Source organism: Durio zibethinus, chromosome 14 (genome assembly GCF_047325235.1).
Source record: "Durio zibethinus cultivar Kanyao isolate XHJ-2024 chromosome 14, ASM4732523v1, whole genome shotgun sequence".
Taxonomy (NCBI): Eukaryota; Viridiplantae; Streptophyta; class Magnoliopsida; order Malvales; family Malvaceae; genus Durio; species Durio zibethinus.
This window is the reverse complement of record NC_143175.1, coordinates 10,309,288-10,336,360: the sequence shown is the minus strand read 5'-3', so window position 1 is coordinate 10,336,360 and position 27,073 is coordinate 10,309,288. Positions and strand designations below refer to the sequence as shown.

The 27,073-nt window shown below is 33.9% G+C and overlaps 2 protein-coding genes and 1 pseudogene across 4 annotated transcripts; 1 reads left to right on the top strand and 2 right to left on the bottom strand.

Moving 5' to 3' along the window:
• Positions 1-560: 560 nt before the first annotated feature.
• Positions 561-20,243, bottom strand: LOC111294978 (PH, RCC1 and FYVE domains-containing protein 1-like). 2 transcript variants are annotated; one of them, XM_022888291.2, is made up of 9 exons: positions 19,519-20,243; positions 18,392-18,478; positions 16,775-16,864; positions 16,050-16,130; positions 15,692-15,886; positions 13,472-15,610; positions 11,781-11,927; positions 1,580-1,962; positions 561-1,085 (listed from the first exon to the last, which is right to left on the bottom strand). In XM_022888291.2, exons 1-9 carry the CDS (start codon positions 19,597-19,599, stop codon positions 956-958), a joined length of 3,333 nt encoding a protein of 1,110 aa, XP_022744026.2. In that variant the 5' UTR covers positions 19,600-20,243; the 3' UTR covers positions 561-955. The 2 variants fall into 2 exon arrangements, with proteins under 2 accessions (XP_022744026.2, XP_089599610.1); XM_089743484.1 differs by lacking the exons at positions 561-1,085; positions 1,580-1,962 and adding an exon at positions 10,771-11,632 and having other exon boundaries at positions 19,519-20,165.
• A 1,703-nt stretch (positions 20,244-21,946) lies between these two features.
• LOC111294764 (large ribosomal subunit protein uL30z-like) lies at positions 21,947-24,819 on the top strand (annotated as a pseudogene). The gene is made up of 5 exons (XR_016327504.1): positions 21,947-22,144; positions 22,739-22,841; positions 22,931-23,061; positions 24,232-24,334; positions 24,400-24,819. The product of XR_016327504.1 is annotated as a large ribosomal subunit protein uL30z-like (transcript).
• Positions 24,695-26,506, bottom strand: LOC111294975 (two-component response regulator ARR8-like). The gene is made up of 3 exons (XM_022888288.2): positions 26,088-26,506; positions 25,676-25,934; positions 24,695-25,573 (listed from the first exon to the last, which is right to left on the bottom strand). Exons 1-3 carry the CDS (start codon positions 26,191-26,193, stop codon positions 25,369-25,371), a joined length of 570 nt encoding a protein of 189 aa, XP_022744023.1. The 5' UTR covers positions 26,194-26,506; the 3' UTR covers positions 24,695-25,368.
• Between the last annotated feature and the right edge of the window lie 567 nt (positions 26,507-27,073).

Here is a 27,073-nt window from a genome sequence, read left to right as displayed (position 1 = left end):
AAAAATCTTAAAAGATAAAAAAATTCAAAAACATTGCGTCACATGACATTTGAGTTAAGTTTCGTATAAAATAAATTTGACCTAATTGATGAATTGAAAAAAAGAAAAAATTGTAAAGAGAAAAAAGGAAAAAATCCTAATAAAGTAGATTCCATCTAAAAAAAATCAAAATTTTACAAATATATTTATAAATTCTTTAAAAAATTGGAGAAAAAAGTAAAAACAAAGCAAAAATAATGGAGGTGGTGCCACATGGCAGAATAAAGGAGAGCGGGAGTGGTACATGTACGTTAGCGAAATTAAAAGTATAGATAGGCAAAATTATTTACAAAAAAATCAAGCATAGTGATTCAATTTATATTTTTTTAGCACGTTTTAGCGAAGTAAAGAAAAAGAAAAAAATGCAGCCAAAGCAACGGCCAAGACTAGAAGATCAGCAAAATTGTAAGGAAAATACTTTTTTTGCAACGAGCTTACGGGTAAGTTGGGATGCTAAAGTCTTTGTCGTGAGGTAAATATAGAAAATTGATGGAAGTAAAAAATGATCAGCAGTCATCAAATTACCAGGGTCTGTCATTCGCCTGCACCAAGGAAAATATATTATAATTGAAAAAGAATTGAAAGATGAAGCACACGCATTCAGTTTTTGAACGCTCTACAAACAATCTGATTGTTAGTAATTTCTTATGCATTTACACTCTGTTTTGAATACAAAGCCCCCACAGCCTACTTACAAAGAATTCAATCAATTCTACTAACCGTCACAGCTTCTTCTCTCCTAGAGGAAAACCGAAAGATACATTTACAGAAGAAATTACACGTGCCAAAACCAAGATTGTGTGAACAAATTACTACACACTCAGCAAACAAAAACAAAGTCTTCCTTCAGTCTCAAAAGCTGAAACCTGGAACGACAAACTTCACATTCTGTAACCTGAATCTTGAATCTGGCACGTTAATGAACTATCCCTTCCCTCCCAACACCAACAGGTTTGTCAACCATGGGAACATTGTACCGCTGATATACTCTAGCCCTATTTGCCGCCCACCACTGTTCTGCTTGTTTTTCACTGAAACGCTTCCGACTGCAGTCATGAGAACAGTTACCAATCGTCAAATGAAATTAAAAGGTATTTCATCAGTTACTTTTTTATATGCTTCCACAATGGTTGAGAACTGTGGTTTGCAAGCAGCACAAGCAATAAACAAAGGCCACGAACTAGAAGTAAAACAGATTTACGATGGAAACAGAAAAAGACAGAATGAGGTTTAGAGAAAAATGATATTTCTAGTTAATCCTCTGATTTACACTGCTCTGGAGGCCAAGGCTGCTGGAAAGTTATGGAACTGCTAGAAACTATAGACAGCTTAATGCTCATGCCCTATCAGAATTGAATACTACAGTATTAACAAAACACATGTTAGTTCAATCAATCCCTTTAATTGACGTTCTAATCCTTTTTCCCCAATGCATTTTCTTCAGACAGTGAAAGCTCAGAACCTTGGGCTTTGTCTAATTTTAAGTGCAAAAACTCTAAGTACGAAATGGAGAAGAAAGTTGGCAGTGGTTATAACAAACCTGAACTGAACACGCTTAAGATCTTTACCACCTCCAGGCAATGCAACAAGGGTAATATATACACCAGGCTCATCTTGCTCAACCCATTCATCCCCATGGCAGGGTTCAGCTTTTGTAGCCCTGCTCCTAGTCCTTGCTGTTCCATCCAAATGATACACTTCAGTGTGGATTGAAAGGTGGTTAGTAATAGTTCCTGACCCATTAGAAAACACCAGGCTGTTCGATCCATTTGAATCCATGTCATGGCAACTCATGGGACCACCCAATTGTTCACTGCCTGCAGAAGAAACATCCCTAGGAGGAGTTGAGCTAGAATAACAAAAAGAGGGTGAATTGCTGCTTCTTGCTGCTCCAATTGGTAATCTTTCGGCCATATCCTTCAACTGCCATAAAAAAGCAAACAAGTTCAAAATTTAGAAGAACTCTTGATCTAAGCAATTTACTTTCACCACATAATGAAGTGATACTAACATAATTAATTGTCAGCAAAAGAAGTACTCAGGTATAGGAAACTAAAATTCGGTGCTCAAGATTGAACAATAATTAACCAAACATTTTGCATCTCCATGTAGATGCCTTATAACAATAGTCATGAAAAGTGCATAGGTTTGCAAGCAAGTAGAACTTGTGAAGCTGCAGATGCTTCTGCAGTTGTTAAGCGACTTGAGTGTGCACAAATTTCATGAAGTATAAAGCATACAAACCAGGCAGCTATCAATATGAATCTCCTAGATGCTCAAACTGTAGACACCGAATTTTGTCCGGGATATTTTTCAACATGATTGATCCGGGACTCATTTGCGAACAAAAGGCCAAGACCATTTATGAGAACCATTTAAGACCCATAAAGACATCATAAATTTGCCTATTCAAAACCCAAAGTCAACTCGGGTCAAATAAAGTCAAATTATGTAAAATTAGGTCACAATGAAGAGTTTGGATTAATTTTGAAACTTCAAAACCTCATTGAAATCAAGGTATTATTAAATTGAATTTGAGATTTTTCCAAAACACTGAAATTGTCATTGTGCCTTGGGAAAGGCCAAATTACCAAAATACCCTTATAGGGGTATTTTCATAATTTAGCCTTCTCAAGCTCAAAATTTCGTGAAACTTTTTGGGTCTCACTTTTGTAATATTTCATGATTTTTGGTGAGTTTGAAATCATATCAGTACCCTGGAAAATGTGAAATTACCAAAATACCTTTATAAGGGTATTTTCGTATTTTAGTCTTTCTGAGCTCGAAATTTCACGAAACTTTTCATATCATAATCTTTTAACATTTCATAATTTTTTGTGTTTTAAAATCTCAAAAATGATCACGGGAACCTTGATTTCTAAGAAAATAACTATACATTCCAAAACTTTGCATTAAGGGGCGAAATGATTTTTTCATGGGTTTGAGGGGCGTAAAAATTCAATCTTTGTAGTCTTCAATATGGGCCATTGGATTGTTATTGATTTTTGATCCAAGGGCTAAAGATGGCTCAAAAAATTGAAAAGGAGAAACTTTGGCACTTGGATGAATTTTCATCCAAGGCCCTCTTTGATCAAGATTCAAATCTTGATTTCTTTGCTCAGCCAATTGGATAAAGAGGAAGAGGGGAAAGCTGCCAAAAAGAAAAAAAGGGGGGAGATAGAGGAAAGAGTTTCTAAAAAAAAAGGAACAAAAACACAAAAAAAAAAAAGAAAGCAAAATAGAAATTATTTGAAAGAGGTGAGTAGCCCATGCATGGGAGTATTGCTTGCTGTTTATATGCTGATTTTTGCTCCATTTTTTGCACCTGCCATGGCCTCTATTGCATAACTTTCTTGTTCATTCTTTGCATGCTTGATGTTTGGTGTTTGTTAATAAAGTTCCAAGCTCCATTTACTTTGTCTTTGCTTTCATTTTGTGGTTGAAACTTCATCATTTTTTTGGACCACCGAACAGCCCCTGTTTTCTCCTATGACAGCAGCCGTTCGGCCCTCCATAAAGCTCCCATTTTGGTTCCTTTGTTTTATGGTTCTTGCTTCCCCATCATGCATTCCTTAGGTGCTTTGGGTTTAGTGTTTGTTAATAAAGTTCTAAGCTTTACTTTGTTTCTATTTTCAATTTTTGGCTGCACTTTCAGCATTTTCTTGGGCTGCCGAACAGCCCCTGTTTCCTCCCACAGCGGCAACTGTTCAGCCCCCCATAAAACTCCCATTTTAGTTCCTTTGCTTCATGGTTTTTGCTCTTTCATCATACATTACTTATGTGCTTTGTGTTTGATGTTTGTTTTTTTGCTTGCTCTAGTTTCTGTTTTGTTGTGTTCGGCTGGATCTTCTTGGATTGCCGAATGACCTTTGCTTCCTCCATGACAGCAGCTGTTCAGTCCATGTCACCAGCCCTTCCACCCGCATTCTTCCACCTTGCATGAATGGTTATTAGGCAGCAGCTGTTCAGTTCTTGTCACAAATCCCTCCACCATTGTGTCTCCATCTTGGTTTCTTGGGTGTTTACACGTTTATTACTTTGTTTGCTGCATGACTTGTTATATGAGAACCCAAAGCTTTGTCCTTTTTCATGTTATCTTCGTTTATGCATGTAGTCTATGGATGCAAGGTCAAAGCTTTTTTTTTATGGTTTCAATTTATTTTTTATGTATGTTGCTGTCTAGGGCCTTAGGAATCCTTGAAAGCCAAATGGAGGAGACCATGATTGTGTGTTTGTCTTGCTCTAGTTTGAGCTAGAATGGGGGGAGTGGTAGTTCAAGAAAAAAAAAAAAAAAGAGAATGAACATACATTACAAGCCAAACGTGGGGGGGCCTTATCATCTTGGAGTTGTTTTCAATGGCACTACATAGGCTAAAAAAGTATGGCTTCCTTTATGGTATAAAAAATATACAATGTATAAACATTCATGGAAGACTAAAACGTGGGGACCATAAATAATGCAATTGGAGTTCGTGTTTTTCTTGATCTTGACATGAACAATAAGATAGGAAGAACACTAGTGTAGAAAATTTTTAATTAGAACATTATGGTAAATAAAAATTTATAAAAGTATAAAATTAAAAAGTCTGTTTTCATAAATTTATTTTTATGTGTACTTGATTTTAATTATACTCGTACAATTTGTCTATAATTGTTTAAATTCAATTATAAATTCAATTCTATGCACAATTAATTTCTTTGTTTAGATTTTCTCATGCTTGTTTTTAATTTTTTATCTCATGTTCAAATTCATGTTTGATACATTTTTCATGCATATAATAATGATATGAATGAAATTTTCCAATGATGATATTTTAGAAAAGTTCGAGTAGTGATTCTCTAAAAATGTCTAGGTGAGGATATTGTTCTAAAAATGCTACCAAAGTAATGGGGCATTTAGGAAAATATTCAATATAAAAAAAGTTTCATTTGTATTTCTTCTAAAATTTTGATAGATGTTATTACTAATATATATTGATTTCTTTAGGTAATGAAATTAATATAATCAAAGTTTAAAAATATAACTAAATAGGAAAGAACAAAATGAATAAAATTTTTTGATGATGGGATTCTAAAAAAGTTCAGATAAAAATTCTTAAGAAATCCCTAGATGAGAAAATTTTTCTAAAATATTGTCAAACTATCCGGGTATTTAAAAAAAATTTCAATAAATTTTATTTACTTTGTTCCTTCCAAAAGTATTAATGATAATTGGGAGATAAGTAAGATGAATAAAGCTTAATCTATATGTTGTTTTGTATGCATAATTGCATCATATAATTTCCTCTGTTCTATTTAAATTTTAGTGATAATTAGTGAATATAATTTCCAATAAATATATTTTTTGTGTGCATATTCTACTTTATTGTTTACATTACATATTTTAATGAAATTTTTTGATGATGGGACTCCGAAAAATTCGAATGGTGATTCCTGAAAATTTTTTAGATGAGAAAAATCTTCTAAAATTGCCGAAGTATTGGAATATTTAAAAGTTTTTTTTCAATATAAAAATTTTCATTTTATAATATTTTTCTTTAACTTGAACAATTTTTTTCTTAATAAAAAAGTGTTTTTAGAAATAAATGTATATGTATATTATTACATGATTTTTTAATGTTTTTGAAAACAAACAAAAAATCTCCGAAGATAAAATTCTAAAGAAATTCGAGTAATGATTCTTTAGAAATCTTCAAGTAAATGTCACCTACGTATTGAAGCATATAGATTAATTTTCAATAAAAATTTCTAATTTTTTTTAAAAAGAAATTTTTAGAAAATAATATTGTGTTAAAAAATATATATTGAAAATAAATATGAACCACCGACGATAAGATTTTTGAGAATTCCGTGTAATGATTCTTAAAAATTTTTTAGGTATGATGATTCCTTTTAATATTACCAGCATGTTGAGATATTTTTAGGAATTTTTTAATATAAGGTTCTTATTTATTTTCAAGTTTACTAAAAATAATAAAAATATGTTTTTTAACAAATAATAATAAAAATATATATATACACATATATAGAAAAATTAATTTTTAAATATCAAAACCAAAACTATTTTTGTCAATGTTAAAAGATAATACATAATTAATTGGTACCGTTTTAAACGGACATTGTAAGGGTGCTAACGCGTAACCAACTCCCAAACTCAATCTGTTTTTGTAGACCAAAAATTATTTTTTTAATAAATCTCTAAACATGTTTTATTGTTTTATTAAAAAAGATAAAAGTTTTGGATGACTAATCACACCCTAAAAAAGATTGGTGACGGCTCCATGTCTTTTGTTTTTCAAATTCGTCTAGCGATCTCCAAAACTATTACGACAGCTTACGTAAAAATTTTAAGGAATCACTACTCAGATTTTCTTAAAATCTCATTATAAAAAATTTCATTTATATCATTATTATATAAATGAAGAACAAATTATTCTAAAAGTAGTTGGAATATAAAATTGGAATATGGACAAAAGGTCTTAAGCTTTTCCATTTCTTTAAACCATGTAAACATTATCTAACATGAATGAGGTACCTACAAACAGCCAAGTATTGTGCAAAATCTAATGGATATGTGAAGCCTTATGCTTCCCTAGACATTCAACGCAGTAGTCATGAAGGTTGGTGGAGCTAAACTTTTATATACAGATGTTAAACAGGAAAAGGAAATAACCGAAACATAGTAAACCAACTGCATAAGAGAACAACAAGCCAACAAAAGAGAAAGAACAAATTTTTTGGTCGTTTACAGTAGACTTATGGAGGAAAATTGAACAACCAGCGCATATCAAGCTTTAAGCCGCCCCCTCTTTTTTTTAAAAAATAAGAAAAAAACCTGACCGGTTTCAAAAAGAAAACAAACAAGAAAACAAGCTTCCATTTTATGCCCCTTTTCCGTTTATTGTAATAGTTTTATACTTTCAACTTGCATGGAATGTGACGGTGATATTAATTACAACTCATGAATAGAACAAATCACGTGGAAACAAAGAAAGAGCAAACAGGAAATAGAATAAAAAACTTCAGACTTTCTAAACAGCAAAATTGATAAGCAAACAATGGTGGGACCATAAGTACATACAATATGCCAACATCTATGAGTGATTCATGCACTGGTTGAATGGACAAAGCATGGAATAAAAAAAGGCCAAGTAAAAAAAATATAAAAAGGAACATCTTAGCTCATGTGAGGCTTGTACTACCGGACTACTTTCAGCTTTCCATTTTTAACAAGAACCAGACTACACAAAACCCACACAGAAGAAAGAAACCAGAAGAAAACATAAAGCTTGAAGCTTTATGGCTTGTACAAGACCTCAACACATGAAACAAGGAGCTGGACAAGAAAGAAAACTAAAACTTTTAAACCTTTCTCCCCCCTCCAACAACTCATCTCTTTACTTTGAAAATCATTTTCTGTTAAAGCCTTCTTTCCAGTCAAATGAGGAGCTGTATATAAAAAAATAATCCAAACCGTGTCTGCTCATGGAAAGATAGGTAGCATGGTTTGGTCACTCCAAGCTGATTTACATGTCTTTATTTGACTCAGCTTGAGCTAACTAAAAACCATTCATGGAAGATGGAAAAGCAAAGATGAAAGACTTTATGGAATAGACCGAACTGCTGCTGCAGGAGGAAGAAACAGAAGCTGTTCGGGGGTTCCAGCTGGTTTCCAAATCTTCATTTGTTTTGAGTTTATACTAACTAGAAAATTATTCACACAAGATGAAAAAGCAAAGGTGGAAGAGTTTATGGCATGGGCCGAACTGCCGCTGCCATTGGAAGAGGCAGAAGCCATTTGGCAGTCCAAGAATGATCCAGCCAAACACAACAAAACAGAAACTAGAGCAAGCAAAAAAAAATCAAACACAAAGCACATAAGGAATGTTTGATGAAAGAGCAAAAACCATGAAGCAAAGGAACTAAAATGGGAGTTTTAAGGGGGCCCAAACAGTTGCTGCCATGGGAGTAAACAGGGGCTGTTCGGCAGCCCAAGAAAATGCTGAAAGTGCAGCCAAAAAATGAAAATAGAAACAAATTAAGTAAAGCTTGGAACTTTATTAACAAACACCAAACACAAAGCACCTAAGGAATGCATGATGGGAAGCAAGAACCATGAAGCAAAGGAACCAAAATGGGAACTTTATGGAGGGCCGAACGGCTGCTATCATGGAAGGAAACAGGGGCTGTTTGGCGGTCTAAGAAAATGATGAAGTTTCAACCACAAAATGAAAGCAAAGACAAAGCAAATAGAGCTTGGAACTTTATTAATAAACACCAAACATCAAGCATGCAAAGAATGAACAAGAAAGTTATGCAATAGAGGCTATGACAGGTGCAAAAAATGGAACAAAAATCAGTATATAAACAGCAAGCAATACTCCCATGCACGGGCTGCTCACCTCTTTCAAATAATTTTTGTTTTGCTTGTGTGTTTTCGTTCCCTTTTTTTTTAGAAACTCTCTCCTCTATCTCCCCCCTCTTTTTTTTTTTTTTCCTGCAGCTTCCCCCTCTTCCTCTTTATCCAATTGGCTAAGTAAAGAAATCAAGATTTGAATTTTGATCATCTCCTCTTCAATTTTTTCAAAGAGCCATCTATGGTCCTTAGATCAAAAGTCAATAACAATCCAATGGCCCATATTGAAGACTGCAAAGATTGAATTTTTACGCCCCCTCAAACCCATGGAAAAGGCCATTTCGCCCCTTAATGCAAAGTTTTGGAATTTATTGTTATTTTCTTAGAAATCAAGGTTCCCATGGTCATTTTTCGGATTTTAAAACACCAAAAATCATGAAATATTATAAAATTATGATCTGAAAAGTTTAGTGAAATTTTGAGCTCAGAAAGTCTAAATTACAAAAATAACCTTATAAGGGTATTTTGGTAATTTCACACTTCTCGATGTACTGATATGATTTCAAACTCACCAAAAATTATGAAATATTACAAAAGTGAGACCTGAAAAGTTTCACGAAATTCCGAGCTTGAGAAGGCTAAATTATGAAAATAACCCTATAAGGGTATTTTGGTAATTTGGCCTTTCCTAAGGCACAATGACAATTCCAATGTTTTGGAAAAATCTCAAATTCAATTTAATAATACATTGATTTCAATGAGGTTTTGAAGTTTCAGAATTAACTAGGGTTCTATTCATTTTGACCGAATTTTACATAATTTAACTTTGTTTGACCAGCTTTGACCTGAGTTGACTTTGGGTTTTGATTAGGCAAATTTATGAGATCTTTACAGGTCTTAAATGGTTTTCGTAAATGGTCTTGGACTTTTGTTAGCAAATGAGTCTCAGATCAATCATGTTGAAAAATATCCTGGACAAAATTCGGTGTCCACAACTGCCCCTCTTTACAGACTTCTAAGGATCAGAAGTAATGCAAAGACGTAGACGGCAATTTTGTCCGGATGATATTTCCAAGTGAGCGAGCCTTTGCTTTTTCTATCTTCTTCTCTTTTTTCTTTTTTTTTCTTAACTGTGGGTCTTAAAGATTAAATCTCAAAAACTTTATGAATGCTCTTCCAACCAGAGGCCATGAAACTTTGAATATTTAAAATGTTTTACGAATCACAAAACTATTGAATGCTCCTTCAATCAGAAGCCATAAAACTTTGAATTTAAAATGATTGGAGATTATGTTTGAAGGTCTTACAAATCTTAAAATCTTTAAATGCTCCTCCAATCAGAGGCCATGAAACTTTGAGTTTAAAATGTTTGGAGATTATGCCTGAAGGTTTTACAAATCTCAAAATCTTTAAATGCTCTTCCAATCAGAGGCCATGAAACTTTTAAAAAATTAAAATGTTTTACCTAAAGTCTTGAAAATTATGCCCGAAGGTCTTAAAGATTATGCCCAGAGGCCTTAAAAATTATGTCCGGAGGTCTTAGAGATTTCAAAATCTTTGAATGCTCCTCCAATCAGAAGCCATGAAACTTTTAAAAAAATTAAAAAGGTTTGCCCGGAGGTCTTGAAAATTGTGCCCGAAGGTCTTGAAGATTATGCTCGGAGGTCTTAGAGATTTCAAAATCTTTGAATGCTCCTCCAATCAAAGGCCATGAAACTTTTTAAAAAATTAAAATTTTTGCCCGTAGGTCTTGAAAATTTTGCCCGAAGGTCCTAAAGATTATGCACGAAGGTTTTAGAGATTTCAAAATCTTTGAATGCTCCTCCAATCAGAGGCCATGAAACTTTTTAAAAAATTAAAATGTTTTGCCCGGAGGTCTTGAAAATTGTGCTCAGAGGTTTTAAAGATTATGCCTAGAGGTCTTTGAGATTTCAAAGTCTTTGAATGCTCCTCCAATTAGAGGCCATGAAACTTTTAAAAAAATTAAAATGTTTTGCTTGGAGGTCTTGAAAATTGTGCCCTAGTTCGGGTAATTTTCTACAAAAAGATTGGCATGGCTTTACCTAAGGCTGGTTCCCTAAGGTTCTTGATATGCTGAGTAAGGATTTATACATCTAAAAGATTCTCAAATTGTTCCTTACTAGCATCTATATAGGATTAGTAAAGCACCCCAATCCTCACCCATTATAAGCTATGAATGGAAAGGGTTCAATCTGAGTGGGAGCATTTCGCTTGCCATTGCGGAGGTTATCACCTCACGAGAGCATAGGTACTTTACTCCCTCCTAAAAGGATTAGAGCCCGGGTATAGAGCTCATGCATGATGTGAATGTGTCGTGTGTGGATGAGAAAACAACATTACAATAAGTTGTTTAGGTCATGTTTGGTGCATAGGATGATGAATAAGATAGGATGATAATCATCCTATATTATGTTTGGTTTGTATATAAAGAAAGGGATAAGATTGTAAGGAGGATTGAGATGATTTAGTCCTCCCAAAGTGGAGAGGATTATTTTTAATCTATGGGATTGAATTTACATGTCCTACCATACCCTTAAAAATTACATTAATAATTTAAGTTGTATAAACTTTGAGGAAAGATAATTTTGACCAATAAATAAATTATCTTATCCTAATCCTAGCACACATCAAATACAAGATAAGATAACATTATTTAATCTAATCCTCTTCATAATATCATCTTATTCTATCATATCATAATTTTGTACACCAAACACATCCTAAATTCCCCTCTCCCCTAATTTGATAGAAACCTTAAGAACTAATGTTGAGCATGCATCCCATATTCATGATTGATGTCGCATACAGCATCTCATAAATGTCCTAAAAAGTATGCCAGTATTAAAATTTAACAAGCCAAAATTATGGATTTTAAGGCAAAAGTAGCAATGATGAAGAGGACATAAAGCACCATTTTGCAAAGGTTTTTAGCTCCTCCTCGTGATATTATTAACAGATATTTAGTAGGTCACAAAGGGAATGACTCGGTATTTAGGGGACTTGTCATTTTTGGAAGCTTGGATTAAGGGGATGAAGTCCCACCAACGGTGAAGGAGGCAAGCGTTGGAGGGATTGCACCATGTAATGGGTATTGCAAGATGAAATCCATTATTTGCTGACCCTTTTCCGTCCTGTACAGGTCTCTTTAGCTATATTGACCACTTCAAAAAGTTCTTAATTTTACCACCCTAGACTTTTGAAGGATTCAACACTTACCTGAGACGATGAAAAGTGGCTTGAAGGATGATCAGGTACAATTTCTATAAGTCATTGAAACTAAAGATTACCTATACTCATGTCAAAACAACAAATAAACAGTTAAAAACCTCCATCACTAGGCTTTAGGAATGAATCATTAACTTACTTGAGCAGTGAGTGACTTTATGACTTCCTTTGCTGCTTTGCTTTTTCCAGTCTCTTCTGCTGCTACTGCTATGGCTTCCTTCAGCTGTTTAGTTGTTCTTTCCAGCTCAACTTCTTGAAGTTGTGCCTTGCGAGTAAGTTCCTCAACCTACATCAGATGGCCAATTAGTTTGCAGCAAACAAACTTAACACCCATGCGCAAAAACCAAAAATTGAAAGAATAAAAGAACAGCTTAATTTATTCCATTTTAACATTTAACTCTAGAGCTTGCTTGTTACGAATTTACTGTCTGTAAATTAAGTAATGAACTAGGTATGCAAATGACCAACACATAGCAATCATTGCCCCAGTGTTCTAGACCTTTCAGCTGTATGCCAAAATACTATACAAGTCCACAATCTTTTATTAATGTGTATGCAACTGCACACATGCAAATGCATGTGCCTGACCATGCATTATGTATGCATCTACATATGTATTTATGTGAATAAGCATCACTATTGTTGACTGATGTTATCCCATATCAGTGCAGTCTTAGGTTTCTTAGGCTTATATTCAAGTTGGGCCTCTCCACCTAATTATCAATTGGTTTTAGGTTGGATATTTAACAACTATGTCATTTAATAATAATGGGAAAAACTATTTCTCTTTCCCTGCAAATGCAATCAGAAAATTATATTTAAATCTCACTAGTAGGATCAAGTGAGAGGTGGAAATATAAGAATCATAAGAGATGCCAAATCACAAGCTTCACAGTATTTGATAGGGAATGGCCATCATATAATTATGCTGCTATTAGAGCAATATGGGAAAAGAAGTGATATGGATACAGTTAAACCTATATCACTTTGCAGATGCTCACTTGTACTCATCAACCCAAGACTTCTAGTGTTATACCAAACAAATGTCAAAACATCCTAGAGCCATAGTCAATCGTTTAGAGTGCTTTTCATATTGAGGTTTGAATCAAATTGCAATTCAAATGGACCATTATCAAGTACCACTCCCGCTGAATTGGGAATGTTAAATTAAGGCATGATTTGAATATGCTTACCTATTCAAACAAAACTTCTACCAAATATCCTTTTTCATATTCACAATATTATAGCCCTTTGTCGATAAAGAAAGTAAATCTAATTATTGATATGGTTTATATTTCAATTTCTTTCACCTAAATATGCAGTTCCATCTACACACCATGAGTTTGAGAATTGTAAACAATGCAAAAACCATCGTCAATATAAATTTTTTAACAACAAACTTGACCACTTAACTAAGCAATGGTTTCTTTTCATTTCCAAATTGTTTTCCAATAAAAGGAAAACCACAGAAAAGGTAGAAAAGGTACTAGGATAACATGCCTTTGCTTGAAACAAATTTCTATCCTGTAGGCACACAGTCCTAAACTAAGATATAAGCAAATAAAACAGAGTTTTATTGTTCATATTTTAATGCTGTGGCTAACAGGACCACTCCCAAAAAGAGTGAAGTGGGCCAGAAAAATTGTCAAGTGCTTCAATTAATCTTAAGAACTCTAAAAACACAGCAAATGAGCTCATAAAGGTACACCCCTTAATTGCAAAACCAATTCTCAGCCTACTTCTTCTCATCTTTCAAGCAAATTCTTGGTTCAATTGCTAACCCTAAACCATATAAAATTCCCCTGCAAATAATTTAAATTGTAAAAATACCTGAGTTCTTAATTTAACTACTTCTTCACTTAGACCTTCATTTTTCCTTTTAGCATCATCCACAACAGCTTTCATTGATGAAAACCCTGACAGAGTTGGTGTTGGTGTTGTAGCACGAGGTGGACTGGATCGTCTAGATGTAGGTGATGTTGCTCGAGATACAATTCGTGATCCAGGAAGAGAAGCTGAGAAAAATTTCTTGGATGACCCAAATAGAGCACTTGATGTTTTGGAGTTGTTTTGCAGAGCACATTGAGAAACTTCATTTGGGAAGGGTGAAACTCGAGTGCTATTAAAATCCATTCTCTTGTTTCTTTTGGAACATCCACCTTCCAGTTCTTTAGATGATTCAATTGAAGCATTTCGACTAAGTTGGGCATGGGTTCTTGAATCCAACTTCTCAATCTTCTCAACACCTTCATTTAGTCCCTGAATCATACTTCCTTTTCTGCTCAGAGCATAATGCGTTGAAGAGTTGGTTTCAGAAGCTTTTGTGAGTTTGGCAAAACAATTGTCACAGACACGATACAGTTTGTTACGATTTGGTGCCAAGGAAGCCCTAAAAGACTTCTTACTACTACATGAATTGCAGAATACAAGTCCACAATTATAACAGTTATGACGTTTTCTTTTGAAATTAAACAAAAGATGGCAGCCAGAACATTTTGATTGATCAACACCGGAAACCGAATTATGAAGACAGATAGCTGCAGTAAAACTAGTGCCACAAACAATACTCTTGACCTGTTTGTCTTTTAGAGCTTCAACAAGCCATGGAGAACTTCTATCATCTGTATCACCATGACCTAAGCGTCCATTTGCACCCTTTCCCCAAGTGTAAACTTCAGTTCTTGAAGTTAAAACAGCAACATGGTAGGCACCACAAGCTATTTCTTCAACAAAATTCTTTGTAAGCTTCCCCTCAACACGGATAGGGAGTTTTCCATCAGCTTGAGAATTCCCCAATTGCCCATAAACAGGGCTTCCCATAGTATAAACATGGCCATTGGTTGTAAGCGCAACAGTCATGCTATGCCCACAGCATACTTGACAAAAGTTAGGCTCAACCAGAGCAGCAACACAAGTGGGTACCAATCTAGCTTCTTTGTCACCATGCCCAAGACGACCTTTATCTCCATCCCCCCAAGTAAAAAGTCTTCCTGAAGAGCAATTACTGGAGCTTGAAGACCCAACCATAACTTCGACAACAGCAGCAGTGTGCCAAACACCACTAGCTGCTCGGACAGTGCGTAGGCCCTTAAGGGATTCCACTTCCCTGGGTACAGACACACTTTTACGGTCACCATGTCCTAAAACACCAAATGTTCCATCACCAAAAGTAAATAATTGTCCAGCAGAAGTGACAACAGCTGTGTGCCACAGTCCACAAGACACTGACGAAGCATGTATTCCCTCCAAAGGTCCATTTAATTTCTTTGGAATCCATTGACTTGCTTCACTTCCATGGCCAAGTAAACCAAAATTGCATGAGCTACCACCCCATGAATACATTTCACCAGAAAGTGTTACAGCACAAGAATGGTACTCTCCGCAAGCTACAAGTTCAACATTTATACTTTTAAGAGAGTCTATAAGTTTTGGATGGGAGACATCAGAATCCACACCATGCCCCAATCGACCACCAAATTCCTCTCCCCAAGAGAAAACCTCTCCTTGCTTGGTTACCAAAGCAGCATGTTGCCCACCACATGCTATATTCTGAACATCCAAAAGAACTGCAGATTTCAAAGCTTTAGGCAGTAGAGAATCTATCTTAACACCACTGAAATTTCCAATTTTATGTATTCCTCCACCTAATACACCATCACCGGTGCCTTCACCCCAAATAAAAACATCCCCCAAAGCATCACCATCATAGTGACCAGACCCCTGCCTTGATGAAATAACAGCACTTGATAAACTAACTCTGAAAGCATCCCCATTCACACCTTTGATGCACCCAGCTGCTCCATCTGAGCCTGCCGATGACAGAGAATGGATTGACCCACAAGCAGATTCTGAGGGACATAACAACTTGGAAGGCACAGAATACAATATTACATCGGATAATGCCATATCTAAACCGGTTTTAGGAGGACTCTCATGTGGAGTGTGAAGGCAAAGGGAATCCATCCCATCCTATATCAAGAACAAGAGAATTCTCTCACTAAATATATAAAACATTGAGGTACAGCACCGAAAATGAGGGAAAAAAATAACCTTCTGTAAACTACCACTGCTACCAAATGGAGAGCTCAGAGGCGAACTTCTTTGGGTACGTGCCCTAGGACTAGTTGCTTCAGATGAAACTCCATCACTTCTAGATTCAGCTCTTCCTTTCCGATGATGACCAAACAATATCAGTGCCTTTAGACCTGTAAACCAGACTTCAGCTTCATCTTTATCCTCGCAAATCTGGGATGAAATAGAAGTTGGATTCATGGATTATAAAAATACTTTCATCCAACAAAAATTTGGTAATTAATCAACAATGGCATGACCATGCATGTAACGAGAACCAAACAACTAGAAATTAGGTGCAGACAAATCTAGCAAGAAATAAGAATGGAACTCTTACCAAATCTAGTGACCTATCATTATATATAAGAGAAAATGATTGATATTCTTTTTCAGGCCAAGGATACCTCTGAAATATTGGCTGCAATGAGCAAAATGAAAAATGATCAATAAAAATCAAAACACCAAAGAGATGCTAATTTGAATTTCTTATTGCCAGAGTGAAAATTGGAATTAGATTAAATGAACAAAAGTATTGAAATATTTTATTTGAATCAAAGTACTCCACCTCATTAAAAATTCCCATATAAGAAAGAAACAGGAAAAATAACTCCCCTCATCTAAATACATGTCTATCATAAGTCAGGAGTCATGCAATTGGAACGCGTAAGATACCAATATGCATGCTGCTAAAATACCTATCACATTACATTACATCACTTGTCAGTTTGATGTGAATAGCCAAACGTATGAAACACAGTAATCTACCTCAAGGCATACTGCATTACTAACGGCTATCATTAGAATCATGAACCCAAACAAGCACACATCTGTTTAAATTTAGAATTTTGCTCGTAAAAAATACAAGCAAACACACCCCTTCAATTCAAATTGAGGAAAAGAAAAGTGTCACTCAACAATATGTGAAATCAATAAACATAAAACACCACGTAACCGTTCTTGTGGAGAATCACTTGAATCTATGAAGGCTTGGTCATTAGTGCTTAACATAACTGACACATGTATCAACAAGAGTGCAGAAAAGCTTGACAGGGATAAACTCACAGTTCGCTGACCAGGTATAATTCTGGAGACACAACTTAGTTTAAGGTTTTTTTCCTCCTTCCCAGAGATCCATATTAGAACAGATTCATCCTGAAAAGAAACAAGGAAAAGACATGTGGCATATGAAGTTTTAGGTTAGGTTCTCAATCATATAGCATCAAGATAACTTGTCTTCCAGAAAGAAACAAAAGAAGCAATATGTGGCCAACAAAATTCAGCGTAGACAGATTGCAGTAGTCTTCTTGAAACCAGCCCCAAAATATCATTCACAGATTGGTTAAATGCCATACCATAAGAGCATATACGAATTACCTCATATATTTGCTCAGGAAAGCAGCATACAAAGAAAACAAATAATATTTTGAGGAAGCCAACCCAGGACCCTTCTTCCCTTTTTAAATAGTATTGACTTTTTCTTCCTAGTACAGTTGTCTGGGTTTTGCATGTCTGATTTTTGTCTCATGCTTGCTATTACCTAATAAAATTGAAACACAAAGATTCCTTAAAATCTAGCAAAAATACATAAGGATAAAACTTGCGCAATACAGTAAATCCAGCAAGAATTGAAGCCCTCATACAAATCCCTTCATCACGAGCTTGATGGTCCACTTCTAATTGTTCGTGATCTTCAATGATAAAACAACATATATGTCTCGATGAACAATTTCCAATTTTTTGCACTTGTAATGCAACATATAACTCTTGTAAGCGATGTTAAATATAAGGAATTCTCAGACCTATTTCTAAGGCTTTCTTGGTAGGAAGGATAGAAAGGTTTTAATCTAATGGTTTGGTTTCATAATCACTTTCCTATGCTTAACCATTGGATTAAAACTTTTTTCTTCCTCATTTCCATCCTCCCAACCAAACAGAGCCTAAGTGCCCAGGTACAATAGACCCATCAAAGAATTAGAGTAATACAACCTGTAAGCAACATAAGCCCCCATATTTAGTTGATGAGAGATGGGCAATGGTTCTGACAAGTAATTTAGTTGCATGTATGTGTGAATGTGAAGCTACCATTTTGTTATAAGCTACCTTTCATGCATGTCTAACATATAGGAAGCTCGGGTGACCACAACATATAACTTGTTTTTTATAAACTTTTCCACTAAGCTTAAGAACCTCTAGGTATGAAGGCTTCTAAAATTAAGTTTGTGAAAATTTATTCAGAAAAAGTAATAATGCAGAGGTTGCTAAACAATCTTTTTATTTGTATTAATCTAACATCTGGTAAACCAATCTGCATAAAACATATCCGAGCCATTCCATCACTAAGGAGAGATCATCTAACACCCCCTCCCTAATATAGGTATATCACAAATTTCTATTTTTCACTTTCAGAAGATTGACAGCCCTTCAGACATCTAACTTAACCAAAAAGTAAAACATATCATCTACTTTTCCAAAAGTTCCATCATGAAACATAGTTTAGATAAATAGTAAGAAAGAAAAGAGCTAGTTACATACCAAGATGACTTTTATGAATCAAAGCCACACAGACAAGGAAAAATAGTTAATAAATAACCATCTACAAAACAATCAAATCTTCAGTTTTTATTCACAGAAACATGTGCAACAGTTAACATATTAATCTTCAAATGCATCCGGTCTTACATTGGACAGCCTGAAAGGACAAAATTTGGGCTTTCCTCTACGACCATATTTGAGCAATGGTGCTCCTTTTTTAAGGGCAGTGATGGCCTGTGTTTAATGCAAAAATGAAAAATCAGAATTAAAACATAGAAAATCCAAAATGCAAACTGAATTTTGGATGAAAAGAAAAGATTTCCAGTTGTAGATCTATTTAAGAAGAAGTTACAGTAAGTAAAATATGATCACAATGTTGTATGCAAGTGTGAAAAAAAAAAAAAAAACAAAGTGAAAATCACGATTTTACTTATCAGGAGAGCCACCAGAAACTATAGATAGTACTAATTGGAGAATGATCCCGAATTTCAGTGCAGTTCTGATTTGTATAAAATTTATGAGAAAAAATAATGGTGGAAGTCAGATTTGTTTCATCCTGAAGCTCCAACTAAGCTATGGCTAATTATGCCATTTACTTCTAACATAATTCAACATTTTAATTAACAGCTTATACAATCTAGATGATCTATTTCATATTTTCCTCAAGCAAGGCATTGCCATCAAGTTTCATCCTTCTTGTTTTAAAATATACTCACATTTAGCAATCATAAATCAATATTTGGTTAAATATATTCCTTATTTTAGTTTTCTTTTCTTCTCAAAAACCTGTTTTATCTTTTTCCTTCTTTTTCATAAAATGTATTCTTTTTCCCCCATCAGTCGGGGCGGCTAGGCATAATGGGTTATGACATCCCTGACATTCAAATGCTCGCATTAAGTCAATATATATATATATATATATATTTATATATATAACATTGAAACAATAAAACTCAATTTTTTCCCTTTTCATTGTAGCAAATGATAATCATTCCACCAAACAACAAAAATAAAATTCAGCAAGCACAATCATAGTCATATCCAACTCCATTAATCCAAAGAAAAAGAAAAAAAAAATCCCTAATTAACAACATACTTAACAGCTCATAATCAGAACCTAAACAACATTCCTACTAATAATAGTAACAACCATTTTCCATTTTCCACATTTTCAATTAACAAAGCTAACACATTTGTAAAAAAAGAAAGTAATAGCATACTTTTCTCCATCTAGCCACATCCCAACATTCTAAAAAATCAAATAAAATTTTTACCAAATCGATGTCCCTCTCCGGTACACCTGCCGCCCTGGATCGCTCCGCCGTCACCGCAGCCATCCTCTCCGACTTCAGCATTTACTAATAACTGATTTTTCTACAAAGCAAACCCTACTCTGCTCCATCACTCCCCCCCCCCCCAATGCACCCGCACACACTAAATCAAAACCTCTCTCTCTTCACCGCATTGCTTCATTTCAAAACCCTAGCTCGATCACAGCTAACTCCGCATTTCACATTGGCAACAAACTTTGAAAAATCGAAACTCAAAAGAACATTCCTTAAAAAAATTAAATTTGTTTATTTAACAAAAAAAAAGAGTTTAAATCGAAGAGACTAAGAGAGAGAAACTATTTAAATTTTTTTTAGAAAAATGAGTAAAACTAGGGGAAAAGTGGCCACTAGGTTCTCGAAGCAAAGGAGACAGAGAGTAAAAGTGGAAAAGAAAAGGTGAAGAATACGAAGATTCTCTTTCCACTTTTTTTTTTTAAGGTCCGTTTGGTTCGAGGGATTCTTTTCGAGAAAATGAGGGAAAATGCGAAGGAAAAAGAAGATGAAAGGAGCGAGAGAAAGGGAAGGCCGATAAGCGAAAAGAGACTTGGGTATGTGTGGGGAAAAGCTCAAACTAGAGGGAACCAGGGGGGGGGGGGGAGAGAGAGAGAATCTGGTGGAAAAGTCGGTTGAAAATGATTGAATTGTTTGGGATGTGGTAGGGTCTCTGCTAGTCAACTTGTTGACTTAATTTTCTCTTTAGTTTCTAGGGTCAAGACACCAATCCCCTTTCGCCACGTCATTTTTAATTATATTAATCCTTTTTCATAAATATTTTTAACGCTAAAAATATTCATGTTATAAAATTTAAAAAAATTTATCTTTTATAATTAAGGTAGACTGGTAGAGTCCAACAAAAAAGTTTATAGATTTTATGCAAATTCATTAAATTTTAATTAAAAAAATTAGAGGATGTCGGATTCTAGTTTTTAGGTGCAATTATAGATAAAAAATTTTACAATAAATATTAATTTTAATAATAAGTTTTTAATAAAAGTTTTTTATATTCTCATTTTATTATTTAATAATTGTCAAAATTATAAAGTGTATTGTGTTATTTCATTTTATTTTATTTTTATTTACATTATTTATTTTTATTACAATTAATAAAAAATTTTTGTTTTTTTATTTTTTTTAAAACTTGTGATTTAATTTAATAAAAAATATTATTTTTTTCATTTATTAAAAATATAAAAAAATACAATCAAATAGATTTTTTTAACATTCTATAACAATTTTTTATTAAGTTTGCCAAAAGTTATTTTTTACAGTATTTTTCAAATAGTTATACTTTAATGCCTTTCGATCATAATTGGTGAATAAGATGATGTATATGATACAATGATAATATTTTTATATTATATTTATTTTGTATCTAAAAAAAATAAGATTACAAATAGAATTAATCATATTCTTTGTATAAAATAATTTAATCCTCTTAAAAAAATAATTTTTTTAATTTATAAGAGTAAACTTATATATTTTATTATACTCTTAAAAGTTATATTAATAATTTAAATTGTATAATTTTAATGAAAAATAATTTTTATCAATAAATAAATTATATTATCTTAATTTTTATACACATCAAATATAAAATATAATGATATTATTTAATTTAATCTTATTCATAATATTATCTTATCCTATTTTATTATTTCTTGTGAATCAAACACATCTTTTTTATACTAAATAAATATGTAAAAAATTTATAAATACTTCAAATTTTTTTAAAAAATTAAGTTTAGTGTTTAAAATTATAATAATTGTATAAATTTGAAAAATAATAGTAGCTTTTATTATAAAAAGTAAAAAATATTAAAAATTAATAAAAATATAAAAAGTAAGAGTTGTAATTTAAAAAAATGAAAATATGCCGAAAAAAGAAATATGGACATTTAAATTCAAATTAATACAGTAATAATTTTTTATTTTTTAAAAATGTAATACACTTTTTCTTAATTTTGAAATAGAGCCCAAATGATGTTCTGCCTGAACCAGCCTAAACCCAGTGCAGGAAAAAAAAATTAAGTTGGGCCGCTACGCTTACCCAAAAACAAATAGGGTCGGGGCGGATAAGGATTTGTTCTAACCCACCCATACCTTGCCCCGACCACGTAATTACCAAAATGCTCTTATATTTTTTCGATTATATCGCTTATACCCTCTTCCATATAAAGCCTAATTTTTTGCCCTTTCCCCTTGCCTGTCAAATTTTATGCTGCCTAGCCGCTGCCGTTTCTCCTCAGCTGCGCCACCGTATTTCAACGCCTTTTATTGGGTAAATTTCATTCTTTTTCCTATTTTATTTCTGATTTTTGGTCCTTCAATTTCGACTGGGTAAATCCTTTTTATCATATGAGACAGAAAGATGATGGCGGAAGAGGAGGGACAGCCATTGCCATACGTATCAGAGATAGTATTAAAGAAAAAGGAAAATAAAAGATGAGTTGGCGATTACGAGGAAGACCGAGTTGGAGTTGGGCAAATATGGAGCGAAGAAAAGCAAGAAGCAATCCGATGTTTCTGACATCAAAAGACCCAAGCAGTTCGTAAGAGAGTTTAGAGACAAGGTAATTATTACTCTATTTCACATCTCTTTAGTTTACCATTCAAATTTACTACTTTTTGAAATGGGTTTTTACCATTGATTCTATGCATTCTTGTTTTGGAAAATTTACTGTCGTTTTTTTTTTCTAACAAGTATTATGCAGTCCTTTATAGTATTGTAATGTAACTACGGTTTGATAAGGTTGAAATGAGTGAAATGAAAGTTTGAATACTCAAATTTGATTTATTCATAGTAATAGTGGAGCTTGATCTCAAATAGGTAGAGTAACGATTTGAGTTTGAGTATTTTTTTTTAATACTTGAATTGAGCAACTCACGAGCCTAATGGAGTTTTTGAAATTTTAAACTCTTTATAATATGATTAAGTATTTATTCACATGTTTTCGAGCTCTATTTCTGTTTGAACTCAAGCTTAAGTCCAGTTTGAAGTTTCCTTATTTGGGTAATAATAGCTGAGCTCGAGGACAACAAATAAAAGTTCAACAGAGCTCGATTTTAGAACTGTATTAAGTTAGCTCAGCTCACTTACATCCCTATTAGTTGCACCACTTCCAAAGGAAATAAGATTATCATAAATCTATTTTTTTGGGGTTCTGGAATTGGACCTGATCAGAATGAAACAGAGGGCAAAGAGACCAAAATCAATGATACCAGAACCAAGATCGAAGTTGCTTTTCATTATCCGTATACATGGATAGGTTATATTTCCCCCCTGATCTTATTCAATGTTTTTGCTTCTAATCTCTTAAAGCTATATTCTTTCTATTTTTATTATATTTTTTTGCAGCAAAAATGACATGCATCCAAAAACTAGGAATACAACCTGAGATTGAGGAAAGCCTTCAGTGGTGTCTTTGAAAACACAACTGAGGGTGTAATAGAAATGCTGCAGAAAGTGGAGCCCTATGTGACATATGGGTATGAAAGCAATCCTGTTCCTTTTAGAATTCTTTTTTTCTTTCCTAGTGAATGTAAAATGCTGAATCTTACGAGGTTAAAACACATATAAATTGTAAGAGGCTACTCCTTGTGTATCGATGATTTTCTTCCTCTAATGTATGTGTATCATTGTTTTACGAGTGCCTACTTAATTACCTACATCTTCATGTCCTTTATTTTTGGTCATCACTGTGAATTGCATGCCTAGATATACATTGAATTACATGCAGAAGGTTTTGCATGCACCCTTGGCAATCAACATGCATCTCATTTCTTATTTCTGTGAAGTGAGTTATGAAACTTGCCATGGAAAATTGCTCTATGCATCTTACTAGCTAGAATCTGAAGTGATTTGCTATTTGCTTTTCTTGTGAGTGATTTGCATTGGCTTTTTTTTTTTTTCGGGTAATGGTATCAACCGATGCTTTCTGTGAACTTCTGATCAAGCAAATACTGTATTCGTTAACCTTTTGTCATCTATTAGTGGCCTATTGGTGTGAGCCTTGATAATGTGTTTAGTAATTCAGAAACTTTTATTTTGAGGTTGACTTGTCTATTAATTCATGGTGGAGTGAGATCATTTAGCTTGGATAGTTTGCTGAGGCACTCTGATTGAGGAAGGCTTCATCAGATTTTCTTTGTTTAGGATGCTTGGAAGGAATTTGCTACCTGTTGTAAATTTAGCAACCATTTGTCCTTAACAAGAAACAAAAATAGAGGGGACTCTGTAATTCTGAACCAATCAAGGCTCTATCCTTATGCGGAAGTCCTTTTGGCATCTGGTTCTAATGGTGTATAGAAACATCTAGGGAATATGTTATCATTGCTTATGTTGGGCAAATTTCTCAGATTATCATCCATAAATTGTAGAGTTCATGCATATGATTTTGAATATATGGCATTAGTGATTTGGCAATAATTGGCAGTTATGTGAAAAACTGGCTACGCTAGAGATATTGTGATGGTTGTAGGCATATGGCTGAACCTTCATTAACTTTGATCCTAGTCAAGTTATAACGGTTATGTTGGTTTTCCATTAGCTTGCACTTCTAGATTCAGTTACAATGCATAATTCTCTTATTTATGTTTCTTTAACTAAAAGTTACCCCTAAGACAGTTGATTTATAGTGCTATGATTGTTGTATGCAGATATCCTAATCTTAAGAATGTGAAGGAGCTGATTTGCAAGAAGGGCTATGCAAGGATTGACAAGAAAGCTGTTCCTCTGACAGATAATAATATTACTGAACAGGTATGATAGTTTAACTTTGTCCATAGGATCATAATGCTTGTAACCAAAACTCATTTGTTTTTCAGACATTGGGAAAGTACGGCATCATATGCATAGAAGATATTGTACACGAAATTGCAAATGTTGGTCCACATTTCAAGGAGGTCATTCATTTCTTAGGACCCCTTACGCTTTGTGAGCCAGAAGATGGATTAATCCAAGGGAAGAAACAGCCATGCAAAGGAGGAGATGTTGGTTATCGTGAAGATGAGATCAATGACCTAATCAACAAGATGAATTAGCTTGCCTATAGTAGTTCCTTCATATAAGAAAATTTTGGCGTGGCTTTTAGTGACCTGTACGGAACATATCCATTTACTGTAGTTGTTCTTTTTTTTTTTTTCCCCTTTATTTGCGAACGGTTGTGCATTCTGCAGAGCACAGGAGTGTTTGATTACTGAGAAACTGAATGAAAGAGACTAATTATAGATGAGAATCTTTTTGCATTTTGCAGAGCATAGGAGCATAGGAGAATCTTTTAGCATTTTGCACGCTTACCATTGATTTCTCTGTGAAGTTTTCAAAGTTTTGACAGAAAATGGAACTTCTGGTTGTAATATGTCTATTTGAACATTTATATTCCAAATTTCCAATATTAAGAACATGCAGAATTCGGGTTTAGGCCTATGGTGAGAATCTGTTATGAGTTTTAGCCAGAGATGCGATAGATTCTTCAGACAAACATGATTTTAGTTTGAACATAATTCTCGAATTGAAATAGAAAAATCTGACACAGATAAATCAAGAGGGGCATATTTTGTTAATCATCCAACAAAATTGAGTTTATATTTTCCTTTCTTGTAATTTACAGTGGAACCCTGGATTCCATAACCCTAACATGACAAGTAGCTTTCGCTCTCTCTCTCTCTTCTTTCAAATGAAACCAAAAACCTATACACTGATTCTGTATAAGCAAAGAGTCAAAGGGAAAAATAAAGAATAAAAACCAAAAAGAGATAGAATCAAGAATAATCTCAAAAATCAGAAAATATCGATCAATTTGCCGGTGAGACCACTTCCAATTCATTGTATCTTGCTCTTGTTCTATCAGGGGACTGAATTTCTTCCATGCCCTTTCTCTTGTTTATGTTTGGTTGAATCTCTTTAGATCTTCCTTTCATCAGATGAGGCCTGAGCTTGTTTACATCTGATAATTGAACTGGCTTCAAAAAGAACTCTTCAGCTCCATCTTCCAGGCATCTGATTCAACCATTAAAAAAATTCATGTCAGCCTAATTGATAAATCAACATTGAAAGTGATTAATTAAATCTGAATTCTTCTATGACTAATGTTTCTCTAACCTGTTAATTCTTGATGGGATATTCTCCGAGGACATGATCACAACTGGTATGTCTTTGAAAGATGAAGATTCCTTGATTTTTCTTAGGAGATCATAGCCTGTCATTCCTGGCATACAATAATCTGTTATGATCAGATTGACTTCCACATCTTGATGATCATTGGGGTAAACAGATGCAGGATTTGAATTTCTCTGTTCATCTTCATTGTTATTCAATCCAAGAAACTCCAAAGCCTTGCTTCCAGAATCCACTGCAGTAACTGTAAACACAATCACAAAACAAGAAAAAAAAATCAATCAATGTTCTGTCTCAACCCCCCCCCCTCCCAAAAAAAAAAAAAAAAAACCTGTTTTACAAGTCAGACTTGACCTAGTGGTTGTAACTCCTTTTACTTGGGAAAAAAATAGTTTACCTTGATAAGAGGAAGTCTTGAGAAGCCTTTCAATGAGCTTTCTATCAATAAGGCTGTCATCAACAGCAAGAACATGAAATTTAGCCTGATCGGTAGCCATTCCCATGATTGGTGAAGATGTGTGATTTCAACAAATCAACAAACACCCAGATAAGAAGAAGAAGATGGGAATATTGGGTTTGGAAAAGCGATGGAGAAGAAGAAGAAATGGGGAGGTGAGTTTTAAATGGTTGGCCATGGGGGAAGAAGACGCAAATCCTATGGAAAATCTGACAGTTTGGAAAGCAAGATCCGGTAGATTTCATCAAGATCTTCTAGGTTGATTTTTGAATTGGACAACAAGCAAAGATGGTGGTGTGTTTCCCATTTTTAATAGTTCAATCAATAATAATATTCTGTTGACTCTTTGATTAATGCTCCAGGCAATTTTAACTAGGGATGGCTGATGGCCACAAATGTTGGCCTTTTCGGTTGATGTAAGGCTACAGTTTCAGAGAGCTTTCCCATGCACGTGGAAAATCAACTTAAATTTATTTTCTAACAACTCACATATATGAACTTTTATTGGTCTTAATTTCTCAATTTCTTTTAAATTTATCGGTTATTGAAAGATATACTACAATACATTGAGTTGCCCATCACTATCACATCCTTTCACACAGGATTCCAACATAATTCAAATTATTTTTAAAAAAAATTAAATGAGAAATTATTAGCAAAGAACATGCATTTTTTTACTTTGCCACTTCCATATAAATCAAATTGCACAATGAAAATAAACAATCTTAATAAAGGGATAAAACTGAAAATAAATAAAAATGCAGAGGGAAATTTGCACACAACTTTTTTATTTTTTTCATTTAAATATTGCTTTTGGATTAATAAAATTCAAATTTTATATTTTACTGATAAATTACAATCTACGTGATTGTCGATGAATTGTTCACCTTTGGGATAATGTGATCTTTGGCAAAAGAAGAACAAAA

Excerpts from the sequence above, each read along its gene's own strand:
- LOC111294975 (XM_022888288.2), bottom strand. The coding sequence starts at position 26,193 with ATGGGAATGGCTACCGATCAGGCTAAATTTCATGTTCTTGCTGTTGAT. Across the intron at positions 25,935-26,087 it reads CAAGACTTCCTCTTATCAAG|TTACTGCAGTGGATTCTGGA; the intron begins GTAAACTATTTT and ends TTGTGTTTACAG. Across the intron at positions 25,574-25,675 it reads ATCCCATCAAGAATTAACAG|ATGCCTGGAAGATGGAGCTG; the intron begins GTTAGAGAAACA and ends TGGTTGAATCAG.
- LOC111294978 (XM_022888291.2), bottom strand. The coding sequence starts at position 19,599 with ATGCTGAAGTCGGAGAGGATGGCTGCGGTGACGGCGGAGCGATCCAGG. Across the intron at positions 18,479-19,518 it reads CGGAGAGGGACATCGATTTG|GCCATCACTGCCCTTAAAAA; the intron begins GTAAAAATTTTA and ends CATTAAACACAG. Across the intron at positions 16,131-16,774 it reads TTATACCTGGTCAGCGAACT|CCAATATTTCAGAGGTATCC; the intron begins GTGAGTTTATCC and ends TGCTCATTGCAG.